This window comes from Physella acuta, unplaced genomic scaffold, assembly GCF_028476545.2.
Source record: "Physella acuta isolate Inbredline_101_S28 unplaced genomic scaffold, ASM2847654v3 ptg000760l, whole genome shotgun sequence".
Taxonomy (NCBI): Eukaryota; Metazoa; Mollusca; class Gastropoda; family Physidae; genus Physella; species Physella acuta.
This window is the reverse complement of record NW_026732278.1, coordinates 188,577-203,564: the sequence shown is the minus strand read 5'-3', so window position 1 is coordinate 203,564 and position 14,988 is coordinate 188,577. Positions and strand designations below refer to the sequence as shown.

The 14,988-nt window shown below is 34.4% G+C and overlaps 1 protein-coding gene across 1 annotated transcript; it reads right to left on the bottom strand.

The window, feature by feature from the left end:
- Window positions 1-2,233: 2,233 nt before the first annotated feature.
- Window positions 2,234-13,453, bottom strand: LOC131950397 (protein embryonic gonad). Its single transcript, XM_059312513.1, has 7 exons — window positions 13,318-13,453; window positions 9,234-9,363; window positions 8,976-9,117; window positions 7,115-8,076; window positions 6,252-6,480; window positions 5,822-6,043; window positions 2,234-5,152 (listed from the first exon to the last, which is right to left on the bottom strand). Exons 2-7 carry the CDS (start codon window positions 9,360-9,362, stop codon window positions 4,896-4,898), a joined length of 1,941 nt encoding a protein of 646 aa, XP_059168496.1. The 5' UTR covers window position 9,363; window positions 13,318-13,453; the 3' UTR covers window positions 2,234-4,895.
- Window positions 13,454-14,988: the final 1,535 nt, after the last annotated feature.

The window sequence follows — 14,988 nt, the reverse complement described above, 5'->3', positions numbered from 1 at the left end:
CTATAGCAGACAACAACATCATGTAGCAGACAACATCCTGTAGCAGACAACAACATGTAGCAGACAACATCATGTAGCAGACAACAACATCCTATAGCAGACAACAACATTATGTAGCAGACATCATGTAGCAGACAACAACATCATGTAGCAGACAACATCCTGTAGCAGACAACAACATCATGTAGCAGACAACATCCTGTAGCAGACATCATGTGGCAGACAACATCCTATAGCAGACAACATCCTGTAGCAGACAACATCATGTAGCAGACAACATCCTATAGCAGACAACAACATCATGTAGCAGACAACAACATCCTATAGCAGACAACATCATGTAGCAGACAACAACATCCTGTAGCAGACAACATCCTGTAGCAGACAACAACATCCTGTAGCAGACAACATCCTGTAGCAGACAACAACATCATGTAGCAGACATCATCCTGTAGCAGACAACATCATGTAGCAGACATCATCCTCTAGCAGAAAACAACATCATGTAGCAGACAACATCCTCTAGCAGACAACAACATCATGTAGCAGACATCATCCTATAGCAGACAACATCATGTAGCAGACAACAACATCATGTAGCAGACAACAACATCATGTAGCAGACAACATTATGTAGCAGACAACAACATCATGTAGCAGACAACATCATGTAGGAGACAACATCATCCTGTAGCAGACAACGTCCTGTAGCAGACAACAACATCATGTAGCAGACAACAACATCATGTAGCAGACAACATCCTGTAGCAGACAACAACATCATGTAGCAGACAACATCATGTAGCAGACAACATCCTGTAGCAGACAGCAACATCATGTAGCAGACAACATCATGTAGCAGACATCATCATGTAGCAGACAACATCATGTAGCAGACATCATGTAGCAGACAACATCATGTAGCAGACAACATCATGTAGCAGATAACATCATGTAGCAGACAACAACATGTAGCAGACAACATCATGTAGCAGACAACAACATCATGTAGCAGACAACAACATCATGTAGCAGACAACAACATCCTGTAGCAGACAACATCCTGTAGCAGACAGCAACATCATGTAGCAGACAACATCATGTAGCAGACATCATCATGTAGCAGACAACATCATGTAGCAGACATCATGTAGCAGACAACATCATGTAGCAGACAACATCCTGTAGCAGACAACATCCTGTAGCAGACAACAACATCCTGTAGCAGACAACATCCTGTAGCAGACAACAACATCATGTAGCAGACAACATCCTGTAGCAGACAACAACATCCTGTAGCAGACAACATCCTGTAGCAGACAACAACATCATGTAGCAGACATCATCCTGTAGCAGACAACAACATCATGTAGCAGACATCATCCTCTAGCAGAAAACAACATCATGTAGCAGACAACATCCTCTAGCAGACAACAACATCATGTAGCAGACATCATCCTGTAGCAGACAACATCATGTAGCAGACAACATCCTCTAGCAGACAACAACATCATGTAGCAGACCATCCTATAGCAGACAACATCATGTAGCAGACAACAACATCATGTAGCAGACAACAACATCATGTAGCAGACAACATTATGTAGCAGACAACAACATCATGTAGCAGACAACATCATGTAGGAGACAACATCATCCTGTAGCAGACAACGTCCTGTAGCAGACAACAACATCATGTAGCAGACAACAACATCATGTAGCAGACAACATCCTGTAGCAGACAACAACATCATGTAGCAGACAACATCATGTAGCAGACAACATCCTGTAGCAGACAGCAACATCATGTAGCAGACAACATCATGTAGCAGACATCATCATGTAGCAGACAACATCATGTAGCAGACATCATGTAGCAGACAACATCATGTAGCAGATAACATCATGTAGCAGACAACAACCTGTAGCAGATAACATCAAGTAGCAGACAACAACATCATGTAGCAGACAACAACATCCTGTAGCAGACAACATCCTGTAGCAGACAACAACATCCTGTAGCAGACAACATCATGTAGCAGACAACATCCTTTAGCAGACATCATGTAGCAGACATCATGTAGCAGACAACAACATCCTGTAGCAGACAACATCATGTAGCAGACAACAATATCGTGTAGCAGACAACATCATGTAGCAGACAACATCCTGTATACAGCCCACAGAACAAATAATGCACAAGACACCAAAAAGAAATGTAAGTCTTGCCAAATAAATATATAAATACTTTAATGATTTAGCTGCTGTTGGTATAGGAGGTTTGCCTTAACTTCATTTTGTGTGGTAGAAATATAATAAAATGTTTAACTATTTTCTCAACTAGGTGATATATTTTCTAATCTTTATATGATTTTAAGCAAAGAAATTAATTTTTTTGGAAATCAATAAAATATAATTAGTAAAAAAAACTATCAATATTTGTAAACAACAAATCACGAATAATTTTTTTTTTATATCTTTGTTTAAATTATGCAATATACCATCTGTAAATATAAACTAAACACAAATTGGTTGCGTCTTAGCATAAAATTATTTATATGTTAATGGCATTGTGATATAAAAACAGAATGAAGCACAAATTATCTTATCAGATAGCAAAAACTGGTACAAAAAAAGGTAACAAAAACCAAGGTAACTGGTACAAAAACAGGTAACGAAAACCAAGGTAATTGGTACAAAAAACAGGTAACAAAAACCAGAGTAACTGGTACAAAAACAGGTAACAAAAACCAAGGTAACTGGTACAAAAACCAAGGTAACTGGTACAAAAACAGGTAACAAAAACCAAAGTAACTGGTACAAAAACAGGTAACATAAACCAAGGTAACTGGTACAAAAACAGGTAACATAAACCAAGGTAACTGGTACAAAAACAGGTAACAAAAACCAAGGTTAAATGTAAATGAAACTGGAACAAGTGCTAAAACATCTCTGACATCACTGATGTCACAATACAAAATGAAATGATGTTGTCATGATTTGTTGATTTGTTATTTAAAATATTATAATTACATTATAACATGCAACTCAAATTCCCACTATTATAAAATAAAGTGGGTTTTTTTTTACCTTTGTGACCTCATCTCTTAAAGCTGAAATAGAAACATTTCAAACTGAGCAAAACAAATTATTTAAAAATCATTCTGAGATAGTTGATGATCTGTTCCTTCAATCAACCTCAATTCAACCAGCTGGTTACTCATGAATAGTGGTATACATAAGAAGATATCACATAATAGGGTATTGAAATTAAACCTGATGTGGAATGTTTGGCAAAGAACTATACATTTTTTATCATATGTATAAGCAACAAAGGATTTCTGAGACACATTAAATTATTATCATAATGTACAATATATTCTAATAACACATGATATATGGCATATTTCTAAAGCCAGATAGAAAACTGATTAAAGTAAAACAATGGAAGCTGCATTATGGTGGTTATAATCTGAAGGTACAAAAATAAATAGAAATCAAATAGTGGTTAATCTCAGGGGGAAAAAACATGTATCAACCAAAAGTCTTTGTCAGAAAAAAATATTCATATACAATTGTATAAATAGGAGTAAGCAGGCAAAACAATATTTTAATGTACAAGGACACTTCATCAAAAGTATAAAAAATATTAAATATTTTTCAGAAAATGTGCATATATCTGTGACAAATATTAACTGTTACCAGAAAAAATAGAAATTGTATTATGTCAACAATATCAACAATATAAGAACTGTTATGCTCCACTTGAATAAATCACAGCTTTCAAATTAATGCACCAATCAGATCACAGGTTTCAAAGAAATGTACCAACCAGATTACACCTTTCAAATCACAGACCAAGGAAGTTACCTACTTTTAAAAAAGGGACAATGAGGCAGTTACTATGCTTGTATTAGACAACAAGAACTGTACAAACAGAAGAGAAAGTTGTGCAGCCATAAGAAAGGAAATTTTTAAACTTTTGTTTAGCATTCACTTAAATAAATAGTTTAAACCTGAAATCAAGTATTCAAGTAAAGGGTAAATATTGTTTTTTAAAATGTCTTTATGCTTTAAAAAACTATCACTTACAACCCTGTCTTTGTAAATGTATCTCTAATCAATTATTTTAATAATAAAATCTGAAGGTTATAATTTTACATGCCAGTTCTTTGAGGAGTACAGAGCCCCAATTCAAGAAACCATCATAAATGTTAACATTTATTTTCCAAACAAATTTTCAAAACATTATTCTAATGTTTAATTTTTTTCAATGTAAAATAAATGAAGATTTAATTTTCTAGCATGTGAGTGTTTTTTCTTGAAAAATGTCTGTACTGTTTGTACTTAACTTCATGTAGAGATCCAACCTGCCATGTGACTCTAGTTAACAAAAAAATCATGACATAAAAACACACATAGCTGCCTTTAAAATACAACAGTGTCAAATAATAACATAAGCTTCTGTTTAATTTAGATCAAATCAACTCTGGGTAAGTTATTTAAAATTGATTGAACAACAAAAGAAACTATATGTACAGTGAAATAGCCAACAGAGCTCTAGTGAAGAAACTCCACTAAAAAGGTTTTCAATTGTGTCTATATATCTTTTTTATCCACAACTGCTATTACAGAGACCCAGCAATACAATACACAGCATGTTTTTACAGCAATTTTTTTCACCATTTTGTGAGTGTCAGGATTAGAAGTGACTGAGTCATAGTTACAATTTAGCAACATTATTGAAAGAGCCTTAAATATCCTGACAATTTTTTAAACTGCATTAGTTGGTGTAGGTAATTATAGACTGTACATAACATATATTTTCAATAGATATTTAAATATGATTTACAAACCGGGTACTGAAGAATGTTATACAATATATTTCCTTTAAGCTACGTGAAGTTCCCTCGAAAGAGTTCAGCCAGTATAGGTTTGTTAGAGACCTCAGGGTACCTGTCCAGCCCCATCTGGGCCCACAACTTCCTGCACTCATAATCTATTGAGCGCAGCGAGGTCAGCAGGGCGATGATCTGAGCAAACACCTTGCAGTAGTTTTCTGCAAAGTGTCGACGCAGCAGCAGCAGCAGACACTGCACAAGCTTCAAGTGAATCCTCTCAATGATGTCATTTCTAGAGACTGTCACTCTGTCTGAGGATTTTAAAGATTTATTAAAAGGGAGGGCTTAATATATTGGAATAGATAAAAGCTACATCACTGAATAGATCTATTCACACATTAGAAGAATAAATACAAGTAGCCTCTCTATGTCATAATTAAACGCTCAGCCCTGGCCTAGGGAGGAAAGGAAATAACTTATTTGAATTTTTTAAAACAGAGGGTAATAAAAAGCAAAGATTGTTTTCAATATTTCCAATCAGCAAAAAAATAGTCATGAAAAATAAACTGTTCATTTGAAATACTGTGGTTCAAGGGAGATAACTTCCCAGCAGAAGTAGTGCAATTTATTTGCTTTTAAGTATATCATATTTTCTTTACTGCTGTCTTTTATTTTTTTAAATTTAGCACATAATTTAAATTAAGAAAATTTCTTTCTTTGCTTATTAATGTAAAAAAAATCTAGAGTTAGAGTTAGCCAACTTGTTTTTTTTACTATTATTTTCTAATCTGCAACATACCATTCCTTTTAAACAAAGTGACCTTTTAACTCAAAATTCTTACTTACAAACTATCCAATTATTTTAATACCTGATTATGCTTTGACTAAAATAGAATTTTTTTTAAATGTCCAATCCACAATCCCACTATTTCACAAACTCTTTAAAACAATCCATACAAAAAAACATTTTCCTTATCTACCTGGAAAGAAAATGCATGCTGCTTTCAGAATGACAATCATTTCAAAAGTTAAATTGATCTTCTGCATCTGGTCAGTGATTTGAAAGATTTTGTCAATCAGGTCCCTGGTATAGAAGGTCTCCAACTGGTGAATGCAGTATGTCCTGTGTTCCTCCACTGCTATCTTCTCCTCCCTGTTGTACCCTCGGAAGTAGCCAAACAGAAACAGCTCGTAGATGCAGGCTGGACATTCAAACCACATCAGTTAGTGGATAAGATGTTTCATTCTCACACTCAATTATAATTTAAATTTAAAATAGTGTTATACAATGAAAATTGTTTTTTTGTGGTACAAAAAATAAAGCTAGGCAGGTTTAACAAGACATTTCTATCTCAAGGTTATGAACTGTCTAAAGCTAGAAGACTTTTGAAGTCTGAAACAACAGCTTACCTTTGACGAGAACAGTTTGGTCAGAGACTGTGATTGTCTTGAAGCCTGGGATAAGTTTCATGAAGGCAATCAGCTGCCTGATGTCAGTGTCCACCTTGTTGGAGCAGTAGTTCAGGTCATCGATGCGGCCATCCACATCTATACCAGTGGACCTGTAGATCCTGTCATGTTCCTCCACATCGATTCTACCCATGTGCCCAAATATTTCTGTCTGAAGCTGGCATTTTTCCTGTAATTAGAAGCTCAAGTTACACTTTGATGTTAATTGCCTGATAAGAAGATTTAAATGAAGATGCAATTGCTAATTACTTATCTAATAAGGATGCAATAAAAATAAATTGAATGATTGCATAACATCAACAGGTATATTTACACTCAAGGATTTTGAGGCATTTGTCTGCTTCTGGCTAACTTATATATGTCTGTATAAAAGGGCAAAGAAATCCATAAGCCTAAAGCTGTAATGCAAAAGCTTATGCTCTTAGAATATCTCACAGTAGGGGTTTTTTACCCTGAAAAATGTGACCATCTATTCTTATGGTTTAGTAGAAAACTAAAATCAGAACTAAGAGTCCAACACAAGCATCTTTGTAGCAATCTTGTGCTTTAGAAAACTTCAATCAATTTTATTTCCTACAGTATTTTCTATAAGAAAAATATTTGATAGTAACATTTAAAGTCCATTCAATTAAATTTTGTAGCTTAAAATATCTATTGTAGTTTTCCCGCATTAAATAATTTTTTTTTAAATACTGGTGAATTATTGAATTTGCATTTGTGCATACAAGATTAGTACCTACTCCAAATAAACTAATTCACTAAATTTTTGGTAGTAATTAAGAAATAATTTTGACTTCCATTACCTTGCATTCCTTAATCTTCTCCTGTATAAACTCATAAGGTATGCTATTAGAGTCAGTGATTGTCTGCTGGTGGCCAGTGACCAGCACATTGATCAGCTCATCCAGCTCTCCCTCTGTGTAGTTCTCCCAGGTGTTCTGGGGTTCACCAACCAGCAGAAGCTGGGACAGGCTTGATGCAGGTTCTGTGTGCTTAGGCAAACTTGTCATAGGTTCACTATGCTGGGACAAACTTGTCATAGGTTCACTATGCTGGGACAAACTTGTCATAGGTTCACTATGCCGAGGTAATCGTGTAATAGATTCACCATGCTGAGGTTCACTATGCTGTAGCAAACTTGTCATAGGTTCACTTTGCTGAGGTAACCGTGTCAAAGGTTCACTATGCTGTAACAAACTTGTCATAGATTCTGTTTTCTGTGACACCACAGATTCTGTACAGTGAAATAAACTTGTAGAAGGTTTGGTCTGACATGGCCTTCTGTTTGAGCTTAGTTCAGGTGAGGTGACACAGTGAGGAGAAGAAGCAGATGTGCCTGGGTGTGAAGGGACGGAGGGAGCTGGGCTAAAGTTGCTTTGTGCAGCTGTTTCACTTTCTTCTCTCTGGCTGTCATAGTTTTGTGCAAACACAAGAGGACTTGTGTCATTGAAAGAGGAGGAAGATGAGGGTGAGCAGGACAGATATGACATTTCTGCCAATGTCAGTTGGTTAGTGATCAAAGACTGAGATGTGTTGGCTGCTGGTTTCTCAACAAACTTTGTTGGGGCTGAGCTGTCCTGACTTGAGGCATTGGTTGTCTCTGGTGAGTACAGCTCCCCCTTGAAGCTCGCTGAAGAGATGTCGCTGTAATCCATTGGTGAGTGGGCTGGCTCAAGACTTGTTGAGTCCTTTGACTTTTCTAGTAATTTTATTTCTAGTGTGTCTTGGGTTCTTTTCATGTATGTGTATCGCCCTGTTTTTATAGCTGAAAAGTATTAAAATGGCGGTTTTAAAAATCAGCATTTTACACTGGTTAAAAAATACATTTTAAAAATGAGTTATCCTGAAACTAAATTTCATTGTAAATATATATTGGCCTATAATTATAAAGAGGCAGGATCATCAAGATTTGAGAAATATTTGTCTAGGACCATAGATTGACAAACTTGAGGCTGTCAAATAGAAGGATGTGAGTTGTCTCCTGTGTGTAAGGGTAAGGAAATACTGAAGGTTCCAGCTGGACCTTGCTGCATATAGAAAGCCTTATTGGCCATTGTATATTTGTCACTGAATGTATCAAGTGTAAGCTTATCATAGAACATATGATTCTTGAATCTGGAAATCAGGGATATCACAGGAAAAGTGGTCCCCTGCTTATGTCTCTTTTTGACAGTTGTAAAGTTTGTCTTTGGTTAAATCAAGTGTAGCCCTATGTGTCTTATGGTGTGGTTAAATAGCAGAGCATACTACTGCCAACCTGTAAGTCATGAGTTTGAATCTGGGTTCAAGTCAACCCAACTCTGATGGGTACCTGACTCACATTTTGGGAAAGTAAAAATGGCTGGGGAATTCACTATACCTACATATGTCAAGTTCACAGTAACAGGTGAACTCTACTCATTAACTGTCAGGTTTAAAAGGGAACTTAATTATATCAGTTTTAAAGTTGTTATTGGTTGTGAAAGTGTAGTCCCATGTGTCAACATCAATCATATTTTGTCTATGTTATTGAAAGAATGAGTTCAAACATATTGAGCTCATTGTCTTGACAAACCATGGAATTTGTCTTTAATACAGTTGAGTGATATATTTGAGAACCTCCACTCTCCTCCATCACCCTACTAACAACATTTAGTCAGCTTTAAAGTAGTTACTATCACCAACCTTCTTTTGACATGCCAACTTTCAGACACTTTAAATATCTACATTTTGGGCAACTTTTCCTTCTATTGGGGCCAATGACACAATTTCCTGAGCCTAGGCACTCATATTCACCACTTCGTATGAGACTTCTCCTAAAAAATCCCTGTATAGATGGTATTAGAATTTATTCTCATTCATTTGAGTGTATTTCATTAAATAAACAGTCATTCTTCAACACTAAAACCTTGTACTATTATAAAATGAAAGAAAAAAACTTACTTTACAAGCTTCACAGGTGTTAACTCCATAATGAAAACCTGCAGCTGGTTCATCACACACTCGACATGGTGGAAGGGGGCCAGCGACATTTACAATCTTTTCCTCTGGGGGACGTTTTTTACCTCGCATTCTGCAGTAATAATTTATACACTAACTAATACATGTAGAGTGGAAATTGTTTAAGCCTAAATAATATTCAAATAACAATTTTTATTTTTTGCAAGAAAAATTGAAGAATAAACTAGATTTTAGGATGAAAAAGTTTAATATATGGAGTTCTAAATGAAAGAGAAGTGACAATTTAACAGAACCCAAAAAAAGTTATCATTTTTTTTACTTTCTCGTATATAAAGTATAGAGGGAGAATTTTAATCGTGCACAAAAATCACATGAAATTTTGAGTTTTCAATGTTTTACACCTCAGTACTTCATCATGTACGGATGATAGGGGACTTATTTTAATCTGGCAAAAATTATAAATGCAAATTTATCAAAATTTCGGCTTTCTATGCATAATCCAGTCAGAAAAAAACTGGGCTTTGCTGTTCTCTCCGGATGTCTGTGTGTGTGTATGTGTCTGTGAACACTATAACTTGAGTACCGTTACAGCTAGGTTGATGAAATTTCATAAATAATTATTATACAAAATGTGTAGTTCTGTATCAACTTTTCAGTGATTTCCAGTAACCAGAAGTGGAACTTATTCTACTTCCAATTTTTCAAAAGCCTATAACTTGAGTACTGTTTCAGATAGATAAATGAAATTTCACATGTAAGTAAAAGATCTAATTCTCTGCCTTCTGTAAAATTTTGAGTAATTTCCATTGACCGGAAGTAGTAATTTACGATATTCCCGATTTCTAAAAAAAAACGCATGTGCATTTATTAGGTACTAATAATATTCCACACTATTATACACAGATTGTTTGGCATTCACTTGGTGTGCAATTCTTTTTTCTATGAGTATCTATTCTATTTTAAAAAGTTTAGGCCTAACTAAGTAATTAAAAATGGATTAAAAATCATGTCTATATCCCGAGTTGCCATCCTTCATAGTGTTATAAAAGAATATTCAAGAAGGTTTAGATGAGATGGCTCCCGGTTTATTTTTTATGTAACAGATTATCTATTACAAAAAACTGCTAACAAAGCATGATAATTTTAAGGCCGATTCTAGCCGGAAAAAGATACACATGCGCAATTGATAGAAACTACGACTTTCGATGGTACTGCGCAAGCGTGTGGTTATAAATAAACCGCAGAACTCTAACCCTAGCCCTAACCCTAGCTCAGAGCTATTAAGGTCACTGCGCATGGGCAGAACTATCTTTGCCAACCAAATGGAGACGCTGGGGCGAAAAAAAAATTTCTGAGTAGGTAGTCACTTCGTAATTTTAATCGCCACGGCTATTAATGTACAAAAATGTTGCCTCATTGTCAAGGCTTTAATAGAAGTATATTGTGATATTTTTGTGTCAAATATTATAGATAAATGAATAATAAACCTAAATCAATGGCTAATTGAATATAGAACAGAAATCAACTTTAAACGGCAGTGTCTGCGAGCAAGATCGCTATATAAACAGCAGCCATTTTAAAAAACATAGGTAATCTATCGTTTTGGGTACGTAAAATCGCCCGCGGCTATTAATGTACGAAAACGTTACCTCATTGTCAAGGCTGTAATAGAAGTATATTGTGATATGTTTGTGTCAAATAAAACTAGATAAATGAATAATAAACCTAAATCAATGGCTAAATATATCAATATAGGCCAGAAATTAACTTTAAACAGCAGTGTCTACAAGCAAGGTTTGCTATATAAACAGCAGCCATTTGTAAAATAGAGTGACTTCCGCCTGAATCTTGCGCGTTAAGTCTATAAAAATAAAACTTTAACAAGATGGCTGCTATAGTAAATGAGCATGGTAGCATCTGTTGGAAACATCGCTAGTCTTCATTTATTACTGAAACGTTTTAATTCAATTGTTTAAAAACAGGTACATAAATGAAACAAGGAAACATTTTTGTATTTTTAAAACATAAATCCTCCTCAAAATGTGAAATAATTATTAAAATGTAAGGAGTCACCTGTTTTTCACATTACTAGTCGCGGGCGATTTTACGTACCCAAAACGATAGATTACCAAAACATAAATCCTCATCAAAATGTGAAATAATTATTAAAATTTAAGGAGTCACCTGTTTTTCACATTACTAGTCGCGGACAATTTTATTATGTACCCAAAACGATGGATTACCCTAAAATCAATCTAATCTTTAAATCTAGATCTAGGTCAGAGGTCTAGAATCTAGAACTACTCTAGAGTCTAGAATTTTAATCTTGATCTAGATCTAGAGCTAGATGCTCTCTAGATCTATAATTCTAGATCTAGTACAGAAATTCTAGACTAATTCAGACTAATTCTAGAATCTAGATCTGAAGAGTGAAGACTCTAGTCTAGATCTAGAATCTAGAAAGAATCTAGATTCTAGATTCTAGTGCCAATGAGTAATGACAGTGCCATTGATTTAGATAGGGATTTTGGTAAAAAAACACTAATCATCATATAAAAATAAAAATTACATATTCTTGTAGAGCTCAACTATATGAAAACAAAACAAAAAAGATTTTCTGTCTAGCTCAAATAGTTTTTTTTTAGCGAATTTTTTTGTGAGGGGTGTAATGCCCTTGCTTTTGCATTGGCCAATTGTGACAAGTCATGGTATACCTGAATAAATTGAGCATAGTTATTTTACTTGCAGTTGTATTTTGTTCATATTTGCAGAGTTGAGCTAGAATGATATATAGAACTTGTATATGCTGTTGAAATAAATAAAAATAATACAGAAGTATATTTTTGTGTTGGCTTCCTTCCATAACCCCAAAAAAACTGTGCTGCGCAAATATGAAAATGTTTCTAAAGCAATGTTTTACAGTGAATGAAAGAACTACAAAGTTAGCAATCTAAAGTAAATGACTTGAACACTGAAATGTGCATATAACTGCATATAACTGCCCCATTATTTTGGGCAGGTGAAGTAGAGTCCATCTTTAAGACATTTTGTTATAAAACTGTGCTGCGCAAATATGAAAAAGTTTCTAAAGCAATGCTTTATATAAATACAGTGAATGAAAGAACTACATAGTTAGCAATCTAAAGTAAATGACTTGAACACTGTAATGTGCATATAATTGCCTTATTATTTTGGGCAGGTGAAGTAGAGTCTATCTTTAAGCCATTTTGTTAAAAGTGAACTGAAGTTATCTGATCAATGTTTTTATGTGTGTATTTTGTATGAATTCTGATTTTCAGCATATAAATATAACTAAGTAAGGGTAAGTAGAACTTGAATACTTAAAATTACAGTTAGCACATAGCTAGTGTAGTGTATTCTAGCAACAGACAGGTAACCTATGTCTGACTCAGCAAAATTTTACTTCAAGCAAAACTAGAACCAGAGTTGAAAAAATGAAAGACAGGTAGATCTATATTAAAATATGTTTAAAACAACAAGTAGGAGATTTGTTTGTACATTACATAAGAATACTGTTGTTAGTGTATCAAAACTAAAAGCCGGCAGATCGGGATGAAGAAATATAACATTGGAGTCAATGGGGGCAACGTGACCTACTTACGGTGACTACTTTCAAATGAGTATTTACTAATGTCAAAGTCAAAATATCCAAAAATAAATATCATTTCTATAAAAATGGGATGTATCTGCTTTGGAAACTTTCATTATCTAAATGGAAACTTTTCAAAAATCGCGTTTTTAAAGCATTTGAAGTTAACCTTTATACCGCGGTAAGACCAAAGCAGAGACAGCATGCAATCAGATCGCTAAGCCATCAAAACAACTGGAAAACCATTCTACTTTTCATTTAACATTAGGAAATGACCTTTTAAACTTAATTAATTACCATAAATTAAAAACTTATTAGTATGCAAAACTAAATCTCGTGCGCCCGGTATCAGAAAGTAATGGGAGATTTCGGGTCATGTTTTTACCGCGATCTCGGCCGATACCGACAAGCCTAATTTAGATCTAGATCTAGAAGAAACGTCTAGTGTATACTTGCCTAGACTATATTATGACGTTATTAGAAGACACAAAATTAATTAGAGAAGTAGATCCATTTTTTTCGTAGATGTGGATTTAGATCTAGATCTAGATCTAGATCTAGATTTTTTTAGATCTAGTCATTCTGTTTGTTGTCTGTCTTGTAGAAAACAATGAAAGGGAAGTAACTGAAAAATACTGAAATAGTGATGTCCCTTGCAATACAGTAGGAAATGGACACCCTTGGAAATTAGGTCAATATTATTGTTACAGTTGGTACTTTCAAGTACTCTGTTCTATAAATAAACAGCAATAGAATCTCTTATCTATGTTCTGCTGATCACAGTATTAAAATTGATAATGTTGATTAAAACTTTTTAAAAAGCAGTTAATTTTAGTTTTAGTTTAGGTCTTGATCATATAGTATAATATAGACTATCCTATCGATAAAGTTTTAGCCTAAAATTTTTAGGTGCGTAAAATGATAATCGATAGATTACCAGACTATTTACTTTAAAATATTAGCATTTTAAAATGTATAGTGAATAGCTAATAGTAGTAGTAGGCCTATAAACTATAAGCCATTACTAGACGTTTATCATAGGCTAAAGGCTTCTTTGTTTGGTAAAGTCCTTTTTTTTTAAAAAAAAAAACTTTATAGTATGCTGTTATTACTACAGACCAGTTTCTTCCAATGTCTACCCCCCCCCCCCCCCGCCCCCGAAATTTTCAAGTGCCCCTCCTGGAGAAAAGTCTTAAGTTATAGAAACACTGCTACAGAAAAGTGACCTCTCTGTTACTTTAATTATATTATAGGCCCATATAATAACCTATTATTTTGCATCAATATTTAGGGCCTACTTTAGCGAGCAACTTCATTTTAAAAAATTAATCTTTGTAGATATTCTCATGAGTAATTTTTGAACAGCACTCAGTACTTAGCAATATTATGTGTTTATGTTTCTTTTTCAGATGTTCATGCTTCAACTTTACGCTGTAAACAAACTCTTAAAAGATGTTTCTTGCCACCTACTGTCTATTATTGATTTTAGTTTTTTTATTATTATTAAAGTAAAGGTGAATAATCTAAAAAGAGTTTTTTGTAAGAAAAACATTTCAAAAGCTTAAAAAAAAGAAATTTGTTTAGGGTGTGTGACTGCCATTAAGACACCAACGAAATTATTTTTCATGTTGATTTCTGAAACTGATTTAATTTCTTTCGTTGACTTTTTTTTATTGTTTATTTTTTTAAATTTTATTTTGTTGTTATCTCTCCTATCTACCATTTCTTACATCTGGGTTAAGCTTCATGGCATCAAAACTATACTGCTCAATGTAGGAATTAAGCTTCATGTTCCAGGAAATTTGGGAGGGCTAATTGAAAAATAATTCATACAGAGTCATGTTTTGTATGGGGAACAATCAGTGACATCAGTTATTCACTATGTCTGTTTTTTTACTTATGTTTTCCATACAGTGGCATTATTTGCAGTTATTATTTTTAAAATAAGCAATTTTTTGTCTTGGGGGTCATCCATAAATGACGTCACGCTTTTTTGACGATTTTTACCTCCCCCCTCCTCTCCGTCACACGTCGTCACAAAAAGCCAGACCCCCCCCCTAAAATGACGTCACACCTCAGCCAGCAACCCTCCCCCCCCCCCCCTCAAAATTGCTGTTGAATTTTTCT